This window comes from Aquarana catesbeiana, linkage group LG12 (genome assembly GCF_042186555.1).
Source record: "Aquarana catesbeiana isolate 2022-GZ linkage group LG12, ASM4218655v1, whole genome shotgun sequence".
NCBI lineage: Eukaryota > Metazoa > Chordata > Amphibia > Anura > Ranidae > Aquarana > Aquarana catesbeiana.
The window spans coordinates 212933006-212955851 of NC_133335.1; the positions used below are offsets into that span (position 1 = coordinate 212933006).

Genomic DNA, 22846 nt, shown 5'->3' on the forward strand with positions numbered 1-22846 from the left:
TCTTTTTGTTTATTGCCCATCTTATTTGACATTGGGATTGCTTTCTTTTATGTAATTCATACATGTTGTCTGCACAGTTGTGAGCCTGGAGAGCAGATCGATGCATCTGAGTACGCTGGTGGAAGAAGCCCAACAACGAATGAGTGAACTGACGGCCAAGATACAGAATGAAAGTTTGGGAATAGACAGCAGTGAGAAAGAGAAACAGCTTAAGTCCTGGGAGTGGAGATATCGCTTGTACAAGAGAATGAAGACTGGATATGAACATGCAAGTAAGTAGCTTTCACAATATATCAATCCACCCAAATAAAGTTTTCAGTTTTGGGTTAGCTCCAGTGTGCTTAACATATAACAGTGATCAGGCTATGGACATTCAAATATTAACAAATTTTTAACAGGCAGTAAATAAATGTCAAAACAAGCCCTCACTAACGTCTTTTAGCTGCTGGCCCTTCGGAGCAATTCATCCTCAGAGAAACTTGGTGGGGATATGTGAATATTTAAATATTCATGATCTGGCCAGAAGTCTATGGTAGTTTGTACATTTTGAGCAAGTATTGGTCAGTTAACCTTGAAATGCATACAAGGAACACAGGCAATTTGTTTAGGACTTCTGTTTATAATCCAGGGCTTACTGCAGTTCACCTGCCCACCCTTCTGCTTTTGGTTGGTATTTTGGTGACCTAGGGGCAACCTTTTGCTTACCTGTCTAAAATGTAAGACTAGTATCCCACAATACAACTATTTCAGACTGCTTGCTGTCTCTCATATACGGAAAGCCTCATTCAAAAACATGATTATCCCCTTCATGTCCATGGTTAGCTAAAATGACTGGACCATATTTTTTCAGGTTTGATATGTATCAGTTTACTTAATAGTAATTTTCTAACCAATTTGCATACCAAAATTATTTTCACATAATAGCCATGCCTGAACCCAGATCCTGTCCTTTGACTATGACAATGTGACCCACCACCTTGCCTGCATTTGGTGCCTGCAGTTGGGGGGAGCCCAGAGCAGCTCATATGTAGGGGTTATGTAATTTTTCTTTCAGTGCAGGTTATAGGAGAAAAACAAAGCCTATTAATTAATAGAATAAAATGTATGCAATGCCCCTGATTAACCAAAGTTCATATTAAATTGGAGTGAGCAGCTGGCACTAAGATTGCCTTAGAAACCGTACTCGCCTATGAATAATGTGACCTGTAAAATACCAAGGTCACTCCATGCATAGGGATATCATTACAGAAACATGGCCACACAACAAACCACTTTAGCCCTGACAACACCTTGAGCCTCATGGTGTATTATATTCAATTTATTCATTCAAATAATAAAAGAAGAAATTGCACTTACAAAACAGAAGTCTGTGAAATGTAACAAAAAATATACACATAATGTTTAAGCAATCTGATTAGGTTTACAAACACTCTAGGTTAACTTTCTTTGCAATGCAAGAGCATTTACTGTATACTGTGTCTCCTTCATTTGTTCTGCTCCATCATCGTAGCCTTTGGCAATTTCCTTAGCATTCATCACTTCAGGAGTGTCAGATGCTTGTGTGCTCCACCATGAGCTCTGGTTTCATCCTGCATCCTTTATATTGCTGCTGAGTCATGGTAGATCCACAATTATTCGCCACTCCCAAAAGTGTTAGATTATAAAAAGTCTTATAGAGGCTTCAGCACTGGAAAAGAAAAAGGTAGGAGACACTGGACTGTTCTGTTGCAGCGACATTTGATCTGTGCTTTTTGTAAACCTGACAGGGTCACTTTAACACTGAGGTGTATTTCGGCTAAAAATAGAGCCTGAAAAACGCCTCCCCTGAAGTCCCAGTGTGAAAGCCAGAGAGCTCTTACAGTGGGACGCTGCGCTGGCAGGACGTTAAAAAAAGTCCTGCAAGCAGCATCTTTGGGGCGGTAGAGGAGCAGTGTATATATCGCTCCTCCAAGGCTCCTGTCCATTGAAATGAATGGGCACCGCTGTGCCGAAGCGCCTGCAAAGCGATTTGGCAGCGGTGCTACACGGACACATTAAACCCTTTATTCGGCCTCTAGCAGGAGTTAAAAGCGCCCTGCTAGTGGCCGAATAGCGCAGCTATAACGACGGTAAAGCGCCACTAACACAAGTGCAGTTTTACCATCAACACCCGCCCCCCTCAGTCTGAAAGCATCCTAAAGCAAAGAGAAGTACAATAAAACCTCCAATCTTAGCATATGAGGCTGTACAAGGTAACTTCACCCAATCTAGTTTATCTTGTAGATCTTGAATCAAGAGTAAATGTTTAATTTAGTGGTCCACTATTATGGGTCAGAAAGAATAGGTTTGTGCTAGATTTTAGGATTCAGGTCCACTTTAGGGGCTATGCACTTTGCACATCAATACTCTTTTTAGTTTTAGTGTCTTCTTAAACAAGCCTGAGTATATTGTTTTGATATCCACTGCAGGAGGATCCATGAAAGTATCAGCCAACATGCATAACAATTTGTGGCCAAATTGAAAAGTGATATTAATTCTATGTGGCCAGCATGGAGCTTGTTGTGGTTGGGTGGATGCCAGCCAGGGCTGGTATTTTGGTATACCCAGGCGTGCTGAATAAAGCTAGGAATTAAAGAAGACATTTGGATGTGCTGCTCAGTAAACCTTGGGGCTGAATTAGAATTAAAGATGAGCTTATCGGTTCACTTTAACGCTGTATAGTTAATGAGTTATTTTCCCTATATGTAAAAAAAAAAAAAAATATATATATATATATATATTATTATATATATTATTGTGCAAAAGTTTTAGGTGCAAAGAAATGCTGTGAAGTAATGTGTTCAAAAATATATATTTTAATTGTTTATTTGTATCAGTTTACAAAATGCAAAGTGAGTGAACAAAAGAAACATGTAAATCAAATCAATGTTTGGTGTGACTACCCTGAAGTAGTCACGTGGTATTGTGTAGGGTGAAACCGCGTGACGTAATTGCCGAAACCAGAAGTACACGCAGGAGCCTCTGCTCCAATGCCAATAGGAAGTGTATATTGCTTGCACATTTGTTCTTCACAATTGTAAGTGTATTATTAACAATTAATAAATTCATATTTTAACCACCTCAATACCGAGCACTTTCAACCCCTTCCTGCCCCGGCCATTTTTCAGCTTTCAGCGCTGTCACACATTAAATGACAATTGCGCGGTCATGCTACACTGTACCCATAGGACATTTTTATCATTTTATTCACACAAATAGAGCTTTCTTTTGGTGGTATTTAATCACTGCTGGGTATTTTATTTTTTACAAAAAAAAAAAAAAGACCGAAAATTTTGGAAAAAAAAAAGTTTTTCTCTTTTTCTGTCAGTAAATTTTGTAAATAAGTAATTGTTCTCCTGCATTGATGTGTGCTGATGAGGCGGCACTGATGAGGCGGCACTTATGGGCACTGATGAGGCGGCACTTATGGGCACTGATGAGGCGGCACTTATGGGAACTGGTTAGGTGGCACTGATGAGGAGGCACTAATATGCCGCACTTATGGGCAGTGATAGATGGCAATGATGGACACTGATAGGCGGCACTGGTGGACACTGATAGGCGGCACGGATAGGCAGCACTGATGGGTTTTCGCTGATTGGTGGCATTGATGGGCAGCACTGATAGGTGGCACTGATGGCCACTGAAAGCCAGCACTGACTGGCATCACTAATGGGCACTGATTGCTGGCACTTTTTTGTAATCAGGGCACTGATGATCAGTGCCCTGATTACCCGTCTTGCTGTCCCCTGCGAATAGATGCTGCTGATCGGCTCTCCTCGCCACACATTCTGTCAGTGTGAGGCAATGAGTGCCAATTACCGGCACTGCTGTGTTTACATGTGACCGGCTGTGATTGGAAACAGCCGATCTCATGGTTAAAGAGTCGTGTCATCGGCTCTTTACAGAGATTGGGGTTGCGCCGTGTCCTAGCAACACAGCACGGTCACGATCGCCGGACTGCGTGCCCGTTCTGGGACGACGTCATATGGCGTCCTCCCTCCGTCGTTTGACAGTGGGCGGGTGGCAAGTGGTTAATCTTCTGCACTATGAGGAGTCCCCCTGTTCAGCCTTTTTTGCACTGCATGAGAGGGGAGACCTGACCCCTTAAAGGGGCATACACATTGGATTGGCAGATTACCAGTTGTAATTGTCCATCGTACCACCTTTCATGGAATGATGAGTGTGAGAAAAAGAATGTGATATTGATCCCTTAAAGGGAAAGTGCTGCCAGACCTGATATACATTAGGTCTATGCCTGAAGTGAGAGCATTGTATGAAAGGTGGTAGGAATCACGAAACTCGTGGTGGATGGATAGCAAGCTAAGAAGTATATAACCAATAATAAAATCACGTGCTGATTGAAAGATCAAGAAGTAGAAAACTAGGACACAGAATAACGACAGAGCCATTAACAAGAAGTTTTAATCTTTTGTTTATTGATAATGTTATTTTGTTGCATATATTTGATATTAATGTTTTAAAGAAAAAGTAAACCCTGATGGGTTTTAATCCCTCTTTGTTCCCTGCAAAGTAAAAGCATAATGGGCTAGTATGCCTTCTACCAGCAGAAGAAGCCCGCAATGTCACCGCTGTCCCTGCTGTGTGGCCGTCTTCAACCCCTCTTGCCTCCGGGGCCATGGACTATGGCTCTGTTACTGGCCAGAGTTGCGTGGCGTCACTCCCGTGCATGCGGGAGCCAGTGTTCACGGCACGGGCACTATAGAAATGGAACGATCGTGCCCTTTCTTCAGTGTGCATGCGCCGACGTGCGCAAGTGTATATGGCGAATATCTCCTAAATCGTACAGGTTTAGGAGATATTTCCAGTACCTACAAGTAAGCCTTATTATAGGCTTACCTGTAGGGAAAAGTGGTTGTACAGGGTTTACAACTACTTTAAGGACACTTGGATATTTAAAGTACTCACAAGTGTGAGTGTAGTTTTACATTACATGTTCAGTTATTGTATATAAAGATAGTGTGAGCATCAGAACTGGATCACAGAGCAATAGAAGAAGGCGGCTTGCTCTGATTAATCATGTTTTCTTTTATGTCATGTGGATGGCTGGGTGCGTGTGCATCGCTTACTTGGGGAAGAGACGGCACCAGGATTCGGTATGGGAAGAAGACAAGCCGGCGAAGACAGCTTTGGGCAATGTTCAGAAACGGTATACCCTGATGACAGTGGCCTCTTTCAGCAGGATAATGTGCTCCGCCACAGTGCAAAAATGGTTTCAAGGATGGTTTGAGGAACACAACACCAAGTTCGAGATCTAATTCTCCAGATCTTAATACAATCGGGCATCTGTGGAATGGTGTTGGAAAAGCAAGTCCAATCCATGGAGGCCACACCTTACAGGATCTTCTGCTAACGAATTGATGCCAAATACCACAGCATACCTTCGGAGATCCTGGGGCATCTATTTCAATATTAGGTGGGAAGTCATAAAGTTATGGCTGATCAGTGTACTCCTCACTAGAAATCTCAGGAAGATTTGGTGCTTCACTTTCACCACTGTGAGGGTAGACATAAAACATGTCCTCTGAATTAAATGTCACAGGTAAAAAATACCAAATGTATTTGGTGTCTGCATGGTTTACAATGTTAGCTGGACCACAGAGATTTCAAGAGCACATTTATAACTTTGAGAAGTGGTTAAGACCAAGAGGTTATCTATGCATTGTGCTATACATAATAGGGACCCTATAAGTATTAAAGTGAAACACTATGATAAAAATTGGGTGACCAGGCAGGATTTTTAATGCAGAAGAGAAATGCTTTGTCTCTTCTGCATTAAAGTTACCTACCCGCCTATTTGCCCCTGTAAAATGAGCTGTGCACACACAGCTCATTGTACACATTTGGTAATTCATGCGTGGGAGTGGCTTCATCTCGACCCTGCCAATGACAGCCACCGGCTATCAAGACCTAGAAGTAGGCCGGCGGGAAGCTCCGGGATGTCACATCGTTGAACTGAGAGTGAGTATAGTTATGCTTTAGCTACATGGGTATTAATAAATTACCCCACATTGAAGGGAATACAATAAGAAAAGCAATGTTTTCTGATGGGAAACTAAATGGGTTTATTAGTTTAGACAGTATGCTTTGTATGTTTTAAATACCCCCTATGGGCACTCAGAGACTGGTTAAGTTAAGAAAAACTCCCATATGCACAAAGATTTATTGTTGCACTTTTAAAGACTTGCCCAATCTTGAAAGGGTACTCTTACTAAGCTTTTTCTTTAAATATATCCTATTAAAAAGTATTTAAAAAATACGGATTCTGTTGATGGACATTTGGAAGTCCTCTTAAAGGCTCCTTTGGCTTTGCAGGGGTCCTGTGCGTTTTTGGGTCCAGTTCAGGTGCGAATTCAGGCAAACATTTGCTCCTGAATCGCACCTAAACTGGTCAATAGGAACGCACCAGACCCCAGACTGCACACCGAAGCCAGACACATGTGAAACCAGCCTTCCCTACTTGCCGACCAGTATAACGACGGCGGCAGGTTGGCTCTCCTGTGCGAATTGCTGTAGCTTATGGCAGCTCGCAGCAGGTGGCGCGTGCCCACTGCATGCTGCGGGAGCATGCCCGTGGGTTGGGCGGACTTGATGTTCACCGGCAACCTGCAATCGCCTAGTACAGAAGCAGAACAGGGATCTGCACGTCTAAACAAGCAGATCCCCGTTCTGACAGGGGACATGTCAGAGATCTACTGTTCCCAGTGATCGGGAACAGTGATCTCTGTCATGTCCCTGGCAGCCCATCCCCCCTGCAGTTAGAATACGCTGAGGGAACACACTTAACCCCTTGATCGCCCCCTAGTGTTAACCCCTTCCCTGCCAGTGGCATTTTTACATTGATCAGTGCATTTTTATAGCACTGATCAATGTAATAATGTCACTGGTCCCCAAAAAGTGTTTTTGAGATCAGATTTGTCCGCCACAATGTCACAGTCCTGCTAAAAAATTTCAGATCGCCGCCATTACTAGTAAAAACTATAAAAATAAATAAAAGTCCCTAAATCTATCCCGTAGTTTGTAGATGTGATAACTTTTGCTCAAACCAATCAATATAAGCCTATTGCGATTTTTTTTTTTTTTTTTACCAAAAATATGTAGACAAATATATATCGGCCTAAACTGATGAATAAATTACTTTTTTTATATATTTTTTTTGGGATATGTGGTGTAGCAAAAGGTAAACTTTTTTTTTTTTTTCGAAATTGTCACTCTTTGTTTTATAACGCAAAAAAATAAAAACTGCAGAGGTGATCAAATACCACCAAAAGAAAGCTCTATTTGTGGTAAAAAAAGGATGTCAGTTTTGTTTGGGTTCAGCATCGCATGACCGCGCAATTGTTAGTTAAAGTGATGCAGTGTTGTATCACAAAAAATGGCCTGGTCATTATGGGGCAAATCCTACCGGGCTGAAGTGGTTAAAGTGGTTGTAAACCACTATGCATGAAATTTGACCCGAGCACATATATCTGTAGTGTTTACTTAGTTCTCTCCTAAGCTCTAAGTGCCGTTTCTCTCTAGTGCTCCATTCCTCTGTTATCAGCAGAGTCACTTCTGACAAGTTCTCCGACACATGAGATAACAGCAGCTGAAAATTTGTGTCAGGAAGGGGACTTAGAGGGAGATTAGCAGGAATCTTGTCTATTCAAACTGCAGCTTTTCATGTTCCTTCATTCCTCTGCCTGTGTGTGTGTGGGGGGGGGTGCCTTTCCTCCAATCAGCTCTCATACATTGTAAGCCCAGACTCCCCACCCACTGCTGAAAGAGGAAGAAATATTTCTAACATGATCTACACTTTCCAAAGAGTGTAGAAATGGGTAGACCGCAAATATACAAGGAAAACATATGTAGGGAGATCTGTTTCATCCCGGTGTATCATCTGAGGCTATTCACTTCACTTATGTGTGAGGGTTTACAACCACTTTAAATGTTTAAACATGCTTGCATCGTTTAAATTAAGTGTTATGCCCCATACACACGATCGGATTTTCCTACAACAAATGTTAGATTTGAGCTTTGTTGGCGGAAAGTTCGACCGTATGTATGCTCCATCGAACATTTGTTGTCGGACTTTCCGCCAACAAATGTTGGCTAGCAGGTTCTCAAATTTTTGTTGTCGGACTTTCCGATCGTGTGTACACAAGTCCACAAAAGCCCACGCATGCTCAGAAGCAGAAGCGGCTGGTCTTGTAAACTAGCATTCGTAATGGAGAATTACTTTTGTTTAATGGCAAATTAGGAAATCTCCAAATGCAGCAAACATTCTCTTCTTCTTTAATGGGATAATAATGAAGCTGCTTTGCTGGTGATACTGATGGAGTTATTGCAAACGAATTTTCAAAGGCTTTTTTTTTTTCCAAGTGATATCAAGAATAATATAATAATAGCGCTAAATGAAGAACGCAAAAAGAATAGCGTGAATCAACACTCACCAAACTTCTACCAACGCGAAATTAGCAGAAGGAGCCCAAAGGGTGGCGCTAAAGAGCTGAAAAACCACGTAGTACGTCACTACGTTCGTAATTGTTGTCCAACATTGGTGTGACCGTGTGTATGTAAAACAAGTTGGAGCAAACAAACTTCGAACAAAATTCCACGGTTTTGTTGTCGGAAAGTCCAGTCGTGTGTACGGGGTATAAGAGTTAAGGTTGGGACTAGGATTTAGTGGGTTAAGTGATGCTGATAATGCATGTTAGAAATGACAGATATTTCAACAATTTTAAAGTTACAAATGGAATTATTAATATGACTTTTTTTACGTTTACCATGCTTGTAACATATTACATATGCTCCAAATATCTTGCATTGCATATACAGACTTATGCCCCGTACACACGGTCGGACTTTGTTCGGACATTCCGACAACAAAATCCTAGGATTTTTTCCGACGGATGTTGGCTCAAACTTGTTTTGCCTACACACGGTCGCACAAAGTTGTCGGAATTTCCGATCGCCAAGAACGCGGTGACGTACACCACGTACGACGAGACTAGAAAAGGCCGGTTCAGAACCAAGCGCGGCACCCTTTGGGCTCCTTTTGCTAATCTCGTGTTAGTAAAAGTTTGGTGAGAGACGATTCGCGCTTTTTCAGACTCGTGGCTTTCAGATCGTTTTCTGCCGTTCAGTTTGTGCTTGTGGGTTTGTATCTGCTCTTCAGTGCGTGCAGTCAGTTCGTATCGGAGTTTTCTGTGCGATCTTGCCCGCTCGTTGCTGTTTTTCAGGTCGCTCTTTACAGGCCTTGCTGTTCTTCAGTGCGTTCTGTTACTTCGTTCTGAGCAGCCGACCGTTTTCTAGCCATGTTTCGTATGCGTACTCCTCGTAGAGTTCATGCTGTGCGGGGGCTTGGTGTTGGGGTCCTGACCTTGACACAAGTCCTGTCCATGAACAGGGTGGGGAGGAGTTCATGGACCAAGAATTGGTTGCTTCAGCGTGACCAGTTCTCTCATATGCCTTTGCTCCGTGAGATCCGTGAGAATAATCCTGATGATTTCAGGAACTTTCTAAGGATGACGGACCCCGTGTTTCACCGTTTGTTGGCTTCGCTGACCCGCTATATTAGCAGGCAGGATACCTGCATGAGGCAAGCCATCACTGCGGAGCAGAGGTTGGTTGCTACCTTGCGGTATTTGGCCACAGGGAGAAGTCTGCAGGACTTGAAGTTCTCGACAGGCATCTCCCCCCAGGCTCTGGGGTTCTGCCATCATCCAGGTCCTGCAGAAGTAGTATATGAAGGTAAGATTTTTTATCCTTTTATATCACATTTTATTGTATTGAATGTTTGGTAATATATTGTATTTCTTCCCTCATTCCCTAATTACCATGATTGTAATATGCTGTGAATGTCCCCTTTGTTCTCATGCATGCTGGATTTTTAGGTAATTATTATTTTATGTCCTTCATACATATTTGCCTTCACTAACCTCCCCAGCATGGTCTTTCCTGGCCTATATTCACCTCATGTAGTCACTTAACAATGTATTTTATCAGCTCCATAGTAGTGCTTTACCCTAAACACCCCCTAAAATGTTTGGAAATGTTATTTTTGATTTAAATTCAGGCAGAGTGCCAGAGGCTTTTTTTTGTGGTGTCCCCAAATTTTTTTTAACCCTCCCCCCCAACTGCTAAGTCAGCTGATCCCAATTCTCTATCCTCAATCATCTATCTGCTGACTTTGCCAAACCCATACACACTATACCCATCTCTTTACTGGTCAGATTTATGGATGAATTCCCCAAAGCATGTAGTGCAAGGGCCTGCCTGTATACTTTCCAATGGTACTGTTTAAAGTTTTTGTATCGTATTATTATCTTGATAGGTAATAGCAGAATGTTCAAATGTCCTCAAATGTGTACAGTGTGTATTTATATCTTTGTATTATGACACTTCTTACCTGTCCAGTGGTCTGCCAATAGTGTAACTAAGGAGGGGCTGTTCCAAGTAATACCCTGTATTTAGGCATTCATCTCTCAATGAAGTGAAGAGGGTTACCTGTCCAAGAGTTCCCCCCCCTATAATGTTAGAAATGGCCCATGAGAGGGGGGGAGGGGGAATATGATAGGTGTACCTTATACTTTGTTGTTGTTAAATTCCCCTTAGTAAATGCTATCTGGAGGTTGCCCCATAATGTTTGTGTCTAATCTGCTTGCCATGTTTCTGTGAAAAAATAGTAATGTTTATTTTTTTTTCCTCAACAGTTTCCTTCAACGCCACAGGAATGGCAGACTGTGGCCTCCCACTTTGCCCAGCAGTGGGACTTTCCTAACTGCGGAGGGGCAATTGATGGGAAACACGTCCACATCGTCCCACCACCCAACTCGGGGTCGTACTATTATAATTACAAGGGGTTTAATAGTATAGTGATGTTGGCGGTGGTGTCGGCTAATTACGAGTTCTTGTATGTGGACGTGGGGAAGGATGTCCGATGGTGGAGTGATCGCCCAGACGGAGTTCTACAGGCGTCTCCAGAATGGCAGCTTGGACTTGCCACCTCCAGAGGACAATGTTGAAGGTCTCCCATTTGTGTTTGTTGCTGATGAAGCATTTGCGCTGGGGGACCACCTGATGCGGCCATTCCCGATGAGGACCCTCACCCGGGAACAGAGGGTTTTTAATTACCGGCTGGCCAGAGCCCGAAGAGTGGTGGAGAACACATTTGGAATCCTGGCCAGCCGGTTCCGATTATTTCTGACACCCATCCATATGGCGGAGTATAAACTGAACCATATAATACTTGCCTGCTGTGTTCTCCATAATTTTTTAAGAAAACATTCAGCCAACTATGCTGGCTCAGTTGGGCCTGAGGCCGGAATCCCTAATCCATCAACACTGACGGCGCTTGAAAGTGGCCGTCCTGGCTTGCCCTCCCTGAATGCTCGTGATGTCCGGTTACGCTACCTGGAGTTCTTTGTGGGTAGGGGGTCTATCAATATGCCAGACAATCTGTGACACCTTTTTTTTAATAAAAAACAACCAAAAGAAATTCTTTGTGGACATTTACTGCTTGTGTTTGTTTTAGCTGACCCTGAGAGAAATGTGTTGAGTGCAGAAAATGTCGTGATTGGGTAACCTTATAAAAAACAGTGTTGGCTGGTACTTCCTAAATGCAAAAACACATTTCACTACAAGTGCACTTGCAACTGCACTGAACCTGCACTTGTAGTGCAAAGAGGATTTGCCCTTAGGAAATAACCCCCATTTTTGCAGAAAACAGCAATTACATCACCCCAAAAGTGTTGTAGTGTTGAGACAATAATCCACACATTCTTGAGTAAGGCACTTTTTTATACCTGCACAATCACATGTGCATTTCCCAAAGGTTTTTAAAACAAACCAACATGTTTGTTGTATAACAATGTTTGCAGTAGCATTATCAAAAATCGAAATATCCATTTCAGATAAAACAGGCCTGTGTAAAACCAACAAGAAAGCCAAAAAACTTGAACTTACAAAGTTCACATATGGTAAAACCTGAAGGCTATATCAGACATGAGTATTTATGAACTGTGTTTGATATAGCGTTCAGATGGGGGGAAATCACCCCTGGAAAAGCCAAATTTGGAAGATGCACACCAATTTACGAATGTCAACATGTGCTATCTGCCATCAGGGGGGATCAAGGGACGTGTTTTGGGGGAGCAAGCCCTTCCTCAACGCTACTTTATAATTGAGGAAGGGGTTGCACCCCCAAAACGCGTCCATTGATCTCCCGTGATGGCAGATAGCACATGTTGGCACACTGTGTGCATCCTCCAAATTTGGCTTTTCTAAACATTGTAAAAATTTTGGTACGATAAAACAGGTGATTTTGTGGGGTTTAAATTCGCCCCAAAACATCAATGATGTTATTATTTTTTTTAATAACATCACTGATTTGTTGCTGGATGTTTTGCAATTGGAGATTACACCCCATGATCTCCCAGATCAGTATCTGGGCACTTTCAGATGTAAAGCGTTCTGGATCACGATCACCTAAAAAGAGATAAAGAACAAAAAAAAAGGTCTCAAAAATCTGCCACCATCCATCTCTTTTACCTGAGCCTGTGGTCGCAGACACTCACCTGTTGTGGTGCCAATCTCCACCACGTCTTCTTCTTCCTTCTGCTCTTCTTCTTGTGTTGGTATTTCCCCTTCTTCCAGAGGGTCTCTGGTCTCCTGGGATGAGGGGTGTCCGAGTCTTTTCTCCCCTATGTAAAACAAAAATGGTATACTTAGCACACAGATATTTGATGGCAGAACTAGAAATAGGAAACATTGCTTGGAAGTGGGGTACAATTGTCTATTTTAGCAGAGTTCCAAGATGTATATTTTTTATTGCCCTTTGTCAAGCTGCAATACTTTACCTGTTTGGTACAAGCTTCACAGATGTAGCCCCCCCTATAGTATACACTGGAGCACCTGTGTGCCCCCCCTAATAAAAATGGTGTTCTTGTGTCCCACACTAGTGCTCCAGTGTCCAGATGTGAAAACAGCTGCTCAGTGTCCTCTCCTTAAACACAATCTAGTTTGCATTTCATTCTAGTAACAAACCCATCTACACAAACAAATATTTGGCATCCAAGTAGGCCCCCAAAAATGTGTGAAAATGCATATGGCCTAAACAATGGTGTTCTAGAGGCCGAAAGAAAAATGTTTGATACTAACAAATAATGTGCCCATGAACATTAAAGTTGACCTTTTTAAACGTTACAACTAATAAAAGCATATGGAGCAGAACGAACGTAATAAAGACAGAAAGAATAGGAACACAGCACAACTACTTACTTTTTTGCAGCACTCTCCGGATCTTTCGGTACTGCTCTGGCTCTCTCAACTTCAGGTCCGACCACCGCTTCCTGAGCTGATCTTTAGACCTTCGTACCCCGAAATTCCGCTCTAGACTCCTGACCACTTTCGCCATGATCTTGGCCTTTCGGATGTTCGAGTTGGGGTAAGGCCCATATTTTCCGTCATAGTCGGACTTCCTCATGATGTCGACCATCTCCCCAAACGACATGTTTGTGGCCTTAAAACGTCTCCTTCTGGATCGGGACGTGCCTGGATCCGCCCTTTCCTCCTCCTCCTCCTCGTTGCTACAGTTAGCCCGCACCTGCTGTATGTCCGCCATCATGCTCTTCCCCCACTGCGCCGAACGAAAAGGGGCGGGGAATACACTAGAAAGAACGTCAGGGGCGGGCAGAGTTACACGCATGCGCAGTGTGTATAAAGCGTGACACGCGTGCGTATTACGTTTGATCTGTGAGCGGAGGAAGGAGCATTGGACACGCCGATCGTAAGAACGAAGGTAAGAGACAAACTTGTGCCTATACTGCTTCTAGATTGAGGCCTATATTGTAACAAGATTAGGAGAGTTTTGTGTGACATTAGGCTTTGTCTTGTGTTGTGTCTTGCAGTGAACATGGATATGGTACTCAAAGATAAGGACTTCATTTCAGTATTCATAGAGATGCTAAGGGAGCTGCCCTGTCTGTGGGAGATTAAACACCCCCATTACAAGAGCCAAGCAAAGAGGAAGGCAGCACTGGAGCAATTGTGTGAAATTGTGAAGCAGGTGATCCCCACAGCAGACATCACTTATTTAAAGATTTTCATTGGTGGCCTGAGGAGCACATATCTGAGGGAGCGCAATAAAGTCCTGGATTCACAGAGATCCGGAGCAGCAGGTGACATCTATGTCCTCAGGATGTTGTACTACGACAGGCTGCACTTTCTGGCAGGCCAGACTGAACCCAGGCCATCCCTCTCCAGTCTTCCTTCCACGCTTCCTTCCCCCCCAGCTGAGGCTTCTGACGCCCAACCTGGGCCTTCCAGGCCACATGTGGAGGAGCCCAGATTGAGCCAGGTATAGCATTCCTCTAAATATTTCTGCTTGTCCAATCAATGATGTGAACTATATGTTAGTTGGGAGTACTAATTAAGGATTGTGATTGATGATGCAAAACATTACAACTATGTCCCTTTTTCATACACAGGGAAGTCTCAGCCAGGAGGTGGCCGAGCCGGCTGGCTGATATCAAGGTCCCTCCACCCCCCCTGAAAACAGAAAGTGGCAGTAGGACGAGTGCCCTAGAGGAGGCGGCTATCAGATTCTTTTGGAGGGCTACAGAGGTCCTGGGAGCACTACACACCAGGCAGGAGAACATTGCTGCATTCATAGCCTATAAAATGCAGAGGATGGAGGAGGGCCAAAAAGCCATGTGTGAGGCCCTCATATCGGAGGCTCTGGAGAAAGGTATGAGGGGCCAAATTACACCTCACACACAGCTTTGGGATGGTCCTCCTCCTCCTCCTGCAGGTCCTACTCCTCCTCCAGGTCTTACTCCTCCTCCTGCCACATCTCCAACTGCACAGCCACAGCCGGGAATGAAGCGTGAAAGGAAGACCAGACAGTGAGGATCCTGGATCCAGTCTGTTGGGCAAAAAAATGCAGCCTCTTGTGGTACCACAGCCTGCGGACACAGATGTCATCTGCTGCTATCCAAGTCTCTGTGAATCCCGGACCAGACTGCCCTCCCTTACATATGGACTCCTCAGGCCACCAATTTTGATGTTGAAGAATTGATGTCTGCCGTGGGGGTCCCAGGCTTCGCTAATTTCTCTTGTTGATCCAGTGTTGCCTTCCTCTTTGTTTGGTTCTGATCCCTTAATAAAGGATTTTTGTTTTGAATTATACTCTCCTATGTGTTTTACTTCAAAAAGTACAGTTTGTTTGTGAGGATTCAGGTACATTTCAAATATACAATGTGAAATGAACAAGGGACACCAACAACAAACAATCTCCTTGAGATTAAATAATAAAAGATATCAATGGTGTTGGGGTAACTTGACACACAAAACACACCCAAAAATATTCTGGAGTAAAAATAAAAATAACATTGAACAAAGATCAGCCTTGGAAAAAATACAAACATTAAATAAAAAAAAAGGCTTAAAATCCAAAAAAAAAATTAAAAAATATCAAACTGTCAGATGTGACAACTAATAACAATATATTCAGGGAATCCCACTAAAAAAACACAAATAAAAGTTTGTGAGAAGTGTGTGTGAATACGAGCAGCAAAACGACTTAATTCTTGTCACATTATAAAGAAGAAGAGAGTGCGCTGTATTAAACCATTTTTAACATTGCAGCGTGACGAAAGTGCTGTATCCATTGCGAACGCTAAGTTTACCAGAACGAGCTGTCCCGTGTTGGAATTTCTTCTGAGCATGCGTGGCACTTTGTGCGTCGGAACAGGCCACACACGGTCGGAATTGACGCGATCGGATTTTGTTGTCGGAAAATTTTATCTCCTGCTGTCCAACTTTGTGTGTCGGAAAATCCGATGGAAAATGTCCGATGGCGCCCACACACGGTCGGAATTTCCGACAACACGCTCCGATCGGACATTGTCCATCGGAAAATCCGACCGTGTGTACGGGGCATTATACTGTAGTTCCCCTTAGTAGGTATCTCTATTGCATTTCAGCCGTTAACAGTGCCCACAGACAGAGAATGCAAACCAATCTCATGAATACGGAGTGCTCCGGCTGCTGCTAGATACATCACTTACATTACGCTGATCATTTCAACATAATTTAAAAAAAAAATAGCTTCTCATAAGTATGATAAAATTAGCTGCATCATATGTACCACACACTGTTAGATTGTGTAGAATAAATTCATGAATTCCATTTAATACATCCGTACAGCAGTCTAGTGCTACTGGAGCCAGATAAGTCAGATAAACAGAGATCTGCATTGGGGCAAAATGATATTATGGTCCTCATCTGAAAGGGGGACCAGTTGGGTATATGTTATACAGACTAAGGGCAGGAGAAGAGGGAAGAAAAGGCCGCTTGTTCACGGCAGTAGAGAAAATGGAAGAGTGGAATTACAGACAAGCTTGTTCTGAGAAAAATCCTGCTGGATAGAACTGGAAAGGTGTCTACCCCTTGCCAATGAGGACCACCCAGAGAGAGAAGACACAGCATGCATTCTGAAGAGCTGCTCTCTCCAGCTGCTAATTAGTCACCGCAGAGACACTTTACATTCAGGATAAATGGAACTTGCAATGCATACCTCAGACCCTGCATATCTCAGGCACAGGATAGCCTTGCATTCCCATCATGGACTGGTATCACATCCTTTCCAATATTCAACGACTAGAAGTGTGTGTTTCTTGGGGAAAGGGATAAATTAGCATTAATGTCTATTTTAATTAGTGTGCTTGGTGTTTAAAAAAAAAAGTGAATCGGTTTGTATTAGTAGCCATAGTTTTAAAAGAGAATTTCACTTTTGTAACAAAAAAAAACTGACATAACAAGACTGTCCAACCTTTTAATGTAAAGCAGGGGTGTCCAACTTTTTGACTTTCCTGGGCCACATTGGAGGAAGAGGACTTGCCTTGGGCCGCAAATAAAATACACTAACAATAGGGATAGCTGATAAGCAGAACAAGTCAGGCAGATCACAATTTAAGTAATAAAACTTAATTTTTTTGTAATATTTTTTATTATAAAAGTAAAAGAGGTCAACATAAAACTAGTGCAGTATTTGATACTATTTTTTTGATAAACTGGTTTGATGGTGTAGTAGCAGTTCTCAATGAATTCTCAAGGTGCTTATCAGATATGTGGGTTCTAATTTTGCCCTTTGTGTGCTTCATCTATGAAAATAGTTGCTCACAAATCTAGGTGCTGCTGAAAGCTGATAACATAAATAAGGCGTAATGGTGACATTTTTCTTCGGCCACATGTATTCACTAAGTGCAAACACATTTTTAAAATTTTTGTTTTTAAATTATAATTTTTAGGTAAGTTTTTTTATGTGTTTGTGTTGGGCCTCATTCATAGCTTCCGTGGGCCGCAGGTTGGAAACCCCTGTTGTAGAGGGACACTTTTTGGTACATCACTAATCATGGGGTTTAGTGGTAATGTTTGTGCTGGAGTAATTTCTCACTAAATATGCGCATTAAAAAAGTGACAAATTGCTAAATTACTGTAAAATAAAACAAACTAAAATTATTCAACACATTTTGCTGCTAATCAACGGATACTGGCAACTGTCAGTCCCACACAGAAATCTACTAGGGCTTTGCTGAAAGCAGAGGTGTTTAGTAGACATGTGCATTTTGTTTCGTTCCAAATTCGTTTTTTAACGAATTTCGACAAATTTGTTCATTTGGAAATATCCGAATTAATAAAAACCCATTTAACCACTTGCCGACTGTGCGCTGTCGTTATACGTCGACTGTTTGAAGAGGAATATCCTTGTTATGGCAGCAGCTAGCTACCATAACCCCGGTATTGTCTTCTTCAGCAGACGGGCGGCTTTCAGATAAAAGTGGTCTCTGCGGCGCATTCCCCACAAGATCACTTTTATCGGTTGTGGCAGAGGTCTACCCCCTCCCGCTGTGCTTAGGTGCCCTCCAACACTTACCAGAGCCTTCTCAGTCTGTGGTATGGAGCTGACTGAGGGAAAGATGGCTCCCGCTCGGCTCCATACCATTGCAGGGCAGAAGCGACGTCGAAACTTCCACCCATAGCTCTTAAAGGGATGTCTTTTTGACCCCAGCTCTCATATTTAAGAGGTCCTGTCATGCTTTTTTTCTATTACAAGGGATGCCCCCCTGCCCCAAAGCACCAACCCCCCCCCCATTTTGAAGGCATGCGGCCTGGTACAGTTCAGGAGGGGGGCACTCTCTAATGCCCACCCCCTTTCCTGACCTGCCGGGCTGTGTGCTCGGATAAGGGTCTGGTATGGATTTTGGGGGGACCCCCGCCGTTTTTTGTGGTGTGGGGGGTTTCCGTTAAAATCCATGCCAGACCGAAGGGTCTGGTATGGTCTTGGAGGGGGAACCCATGCTGTTTTTCTTTTTTTTTTTTTTTTTTTTCATTTTTTGCGTGGGGTTCCCCTTCAAGATCATCAGTGCACAAGTTGCATGCCAAAGATGGATCGGTTAAGACGGCGATCCGACTTTGATCCCACTTCAGTGATATTCAATGGGCTGAAGTAGGATCAAAGTCGGACCAAATAGTGCTGGAAGCATTTTCAAAGTCGGACTGACTTGTGTCGGACCAGTTAAGACGTCTCTCATACAGGAACATTGATTTTTACACGTTATGCGACATGAGCTCCCAATGTCGAAGCATTTGTTGTACCAGTGTGAACCCAGCCTTAATGTCAGGCTGTAGGGTAAAGAACAGCAAGACAGGGTCTTACTTATGTATATAAAGGAGCTGCAAACAATGATGAGTTTGGCACCCCACCAAAGGAAGGATACCAATCAAAAAGAGTGCTTCTATTGCATCATAATTCAGTTAATTCAGAAATCATATTATGTAGAGTGAACCAGCAACTGGCCAAGATTCAACATTTTTTTCCCACTCTCCGTCTCCTTGCCAGAGGTCCTGTATTTTGTAATGTAAAATGATCGGGAGATTTAAGGAGGTTAAGGACAGTCAGATTTGTTGGGCCTGTGGCTATGTGATAACAAGATGTTATGGGATAGAATGCAGATGAGGCAGTTGTGATTGTTTGCTTGTGGTATCTTCTGTAAAGTAGTCCTATAACTGCTCCAGAAAATGAAGATTCCTTGTGGTGAACATGCATTGTTTTACTGACCAAAAATGTATATTACTGAAGGAGGTCTTGCTGCCCTCTCTGTGCCTGCACTTTTTGCTAATCAATTTGCTTCATTGCCACTAGTTATATAGGGGTGATGTGATGTGATTGTTAAAATGCATTGCTTACTTTTATGTTCTTTTTTTTTTTTCAGTATGCATACATACTAGGGATGTGCCGATACCAGGCATTTGAGCGAGTATCGGTACTCGCTCAAATGCTCCTGATACTGAAACTGATACTTCCAGATCGATGGACATCCTCGTTGGTTGCCCACACTGTACTGTCTCCATAGTGGAGCACTTCCGCTTGCTCCTGGCATTTCCCATGGCCGGTGGTGATTAGCCCTGATGGCAGCTGTCATTTCCGGGTGCGCCGGCCGTTGCAGGCTCTGTCCATCGATCCGGCATTTTTTTGGCTCACCTCCCGCCCCCAGGAGCTCCAGGGTTAGAGGCAGCCATTCATTCCACTAGGCTCAGCAGGGTCAACTACAGAACATGTGAGTCAGTGCCTCACTGGCACACTACCATCTCCCTGCATGGGTGTGTGATCAGTTTACCTAATGTCATCAGTCTGTTCAGTTTTCCAATAAAGGATTGCTGCTTTGAACTTATCTAATCTGTCTCTACCTACTTACTAGAAAAGCGCTCCCTCTACTGAATTTTGTGAGTTCTAAACTGCCCACTAGATGTTGCGTCTATACACACACGAAAATTGCATGCGGTTCTTTGCAGTGTGATTTGCACCATTTTTTTCTTGTATTGACACAAATCGTACTGCAAAGTATCTGTACTCAGTATCGGCGAGTACTTGACCGAAAGTATCGGTACTAGTACTCGCCGATAAAAAAACGATATCAGTGCATCCCTAATACATGCTGCATCTTTATGCAGAGCACTCCACCAGACATGTATGGTGTGTGTATAGGGCACATCGAAAACAACTGTTTTCTAATGTCCCCTAAGTTGAGTCTGCATCGATCTACGCAGATCAATCAGCTCAACAAGCATGGTGTAAATGTGTAGTCTGCTGATATGTGTGTAAATATACTGTTTACTTAGACCTTAGTGAATTGAAAATCTTAGGGGTTAACCTCTATGAGAAAGTTATGTGTCTTATGCAGTTAGTGATTTTAAGGCTAGCTGATTCTTGCAAGACATGTTGAACTAAATGTCTCTTATTTACATAGAAGTGTCTCATCATACAGAAACACCTTGAACAATACACGCTTCAAACCTTTATTTACCGAGCATTAGCAGCTCATCCTATCAAATACTAATGTTGCAACTTACGAACTTTGAAAGTTCGTACTACAGAGGATACTCCCCCCCCCCCCCGTTAAAGGAGATCTACAGTCTTCTTCCAAAATCATCTAATGTAAAATCTTTTTAATCTATTTTATTTTGCATTATATATACAGTACTGTGCAAAAGGTTTAGGCAGGTGTGAAGAATTGCTCCAACGTAAGAATGCTTTTGAAAATATACATTTTAATTGTCTTTTTTTATCAATTTACAAAATGCAAAGTGTGCAAAAAGAAGAAAAAGCAAAGAAAAGTCAAATCAATATTTGGTGTGACTACCCTTCAAACCAGCATCAGTTCTTACACTTGCACACTTTGTACACTTGCACAAAGTCAGGGATTACTTTTAGGATTTGATTCAGGTGTGTGATCAAACAGTTATACCAAGCAGGTGCTAATGATCATCAATTTCATATGTAGACTGAAACAGAGTCATTAACTAAAACAGAAACAGCTGTGTAGGAGGCTTAAAAGTGGATGAGGAGCAGCCAAACTCTGCTACTAAGGTGAGGTTTTGGAAGACCGTTTCATGTCACAGGTCATACACCATGGCAAGACTGAGCAGAGCAACAAGACACAAGGTAGTTATACAGCATTAGCAAGGTCTCTCCCAGGCAAATATCTTAAGCAGCCTGGGGTTTCAAGATGTGCCATTCAAGCTCTTTTGAAGAAGCACAAAGAGACAGGCATTGTTTAAGACCGTAGACGCAGTGGTCGGCCAAGGGAGCTTCATGCAGCAGATGAAGGACACATCATGCTTCTTTCCCTTCAACATCGGAGGAGCGCCATCAGCACAGAACTGGCAGAAACTAGTAGGACCCAGATACACCCATCTACTGCAAAAGTCTGGCCAAAAGTGGTTCTCAAGGAAGAATTGCAGCCAAAAAGTCAAACCTCCAATTTTCTATTTTCTCAAATGATAAAAGAAAAATATCACTTCTATTTCTGGAATTATTCTGAATTTACAGCATTTTTTCATACCTGCCTAACACTTTTGCACACTAGTGTGTGTGTTTGCGTGTGTGTATGTGTATATATATATATATATATATATATATATATATATATATATATATATATACTGCACACGCTGTTTGTAAAAGATACTGAAAACTGTCAATATGTACATTTTACCAACATGGATAAAAGTGCAGTGCAATAACACAAATATTAGAAATACAGTATAACTATTCTCAAAACAGTCCATAAAAAAAAAGTCCATAAGCAGGAATACTCTTTAATCAGTGAATCAGAGATTGTGACATGTTCAAAATCCAGGTGCAGAGAGGTGTTCAATCCCAGCACCAAAGATAACTGTGGCCGCTCATCTTAAAAACATGACCCCTGAGCGAAGAGGTAGTTTCCACACATTCCCCTACAAGTGGCACACTTAGACGGAGACACCGCTGTTTCGTATTTATCAAATCCTCGGATGAATATGTAAAATCAAGAGAGAGACAAATAGTAAAGTTTTTTTGTAGCAGAGAGCACTAATAGAATATTTGAAAACACACTTCCAAATTCCAGCACTTAGCAAAGTGTATTTCAGAATGCTCAATAGACAATATTACAAGTCGATCCAGGAGATAGCCGCAGGTGACGTCAGAAACGAAGCTCCTCCTACCACACGCGTTACGTCCAGGACGATGTCAGCAGGAGTGGAGCCACGTAGTCACCCCGCATATTTATACGACACAGAAACTACCATTGAAACCAAGATAGCGCCACTGCTAAAAATGAGCTAGAAAGTGGGACAAGGCTCTGTAGGTGTTGGGAATACTGTAAAGAGATCCATCATTAAAAAATAATGAAATAGTATCAATAAATATCAAACTGTCATTGATAAATAGACTTTGAAGGACCCCACAGGGTAGAAATGTAAATATACCACCATGACAAATATGTACATTTTGCTAATCTCTAACAATGGATAAGTGATGTTTGTATAAATATTTGTTTTTATAAAAAGCCCAACCATGTTAGGTCACATATTCAAGTTACCTGCTGTGTAGAAGTGCAGCAGAGTGATTATGCTTTACTGCACTTTGGGGTTGATTTACTAAAGGCCACTGTGCATTCTGCAAGTGCAGTTGCTCCTGAGTTTAGTAAATGAGGTGAAGCTTCACTTTGCAAAGAATACCCAATCACATGCAAGGAAAATAAAAAACAGCATTTTTGCTTGCACATGATTGGTTGATGGAAGTCATTTGAGCTTCTGCTCATTTACTAAGCTCTGGAGTAACTGCACTTGCAAAGTGCACAGTTTATTTACCTTTAGTAAATCAACTCCCATGTTTCTTTGCAAATCTTCAGATGGAACTTTGCAAAAATTCTGTATAATTTGTTGTCCATTTTATTGGAGCAGCCTTTCAGCAAGGATGCAGACTGTAATGCTTGATGTT

General features: G+C 42.4%; 1 protein-coding gene across 1 annotated transcript in view; it reads left to right on the top strand.

Annotated features, from left to right (window-relative positions):
* Positions 1–22846, top strand: part of ANKFN1 (ankyrin repeat and fibronectin type III domain containing 1) — a 602151-nt gene that overhangs the window by 229742 nt on the left and 349563 nt on the right. The window contains exon 4 of the mRNA XM_073606641.1: positions 78–272. Coding sequence (XP_073462742.1) covers positions 78–272 — 195 coding nt within the window. The remainder of the gene's footprint in view (positions 1–77; positions 273–22846) is intronic.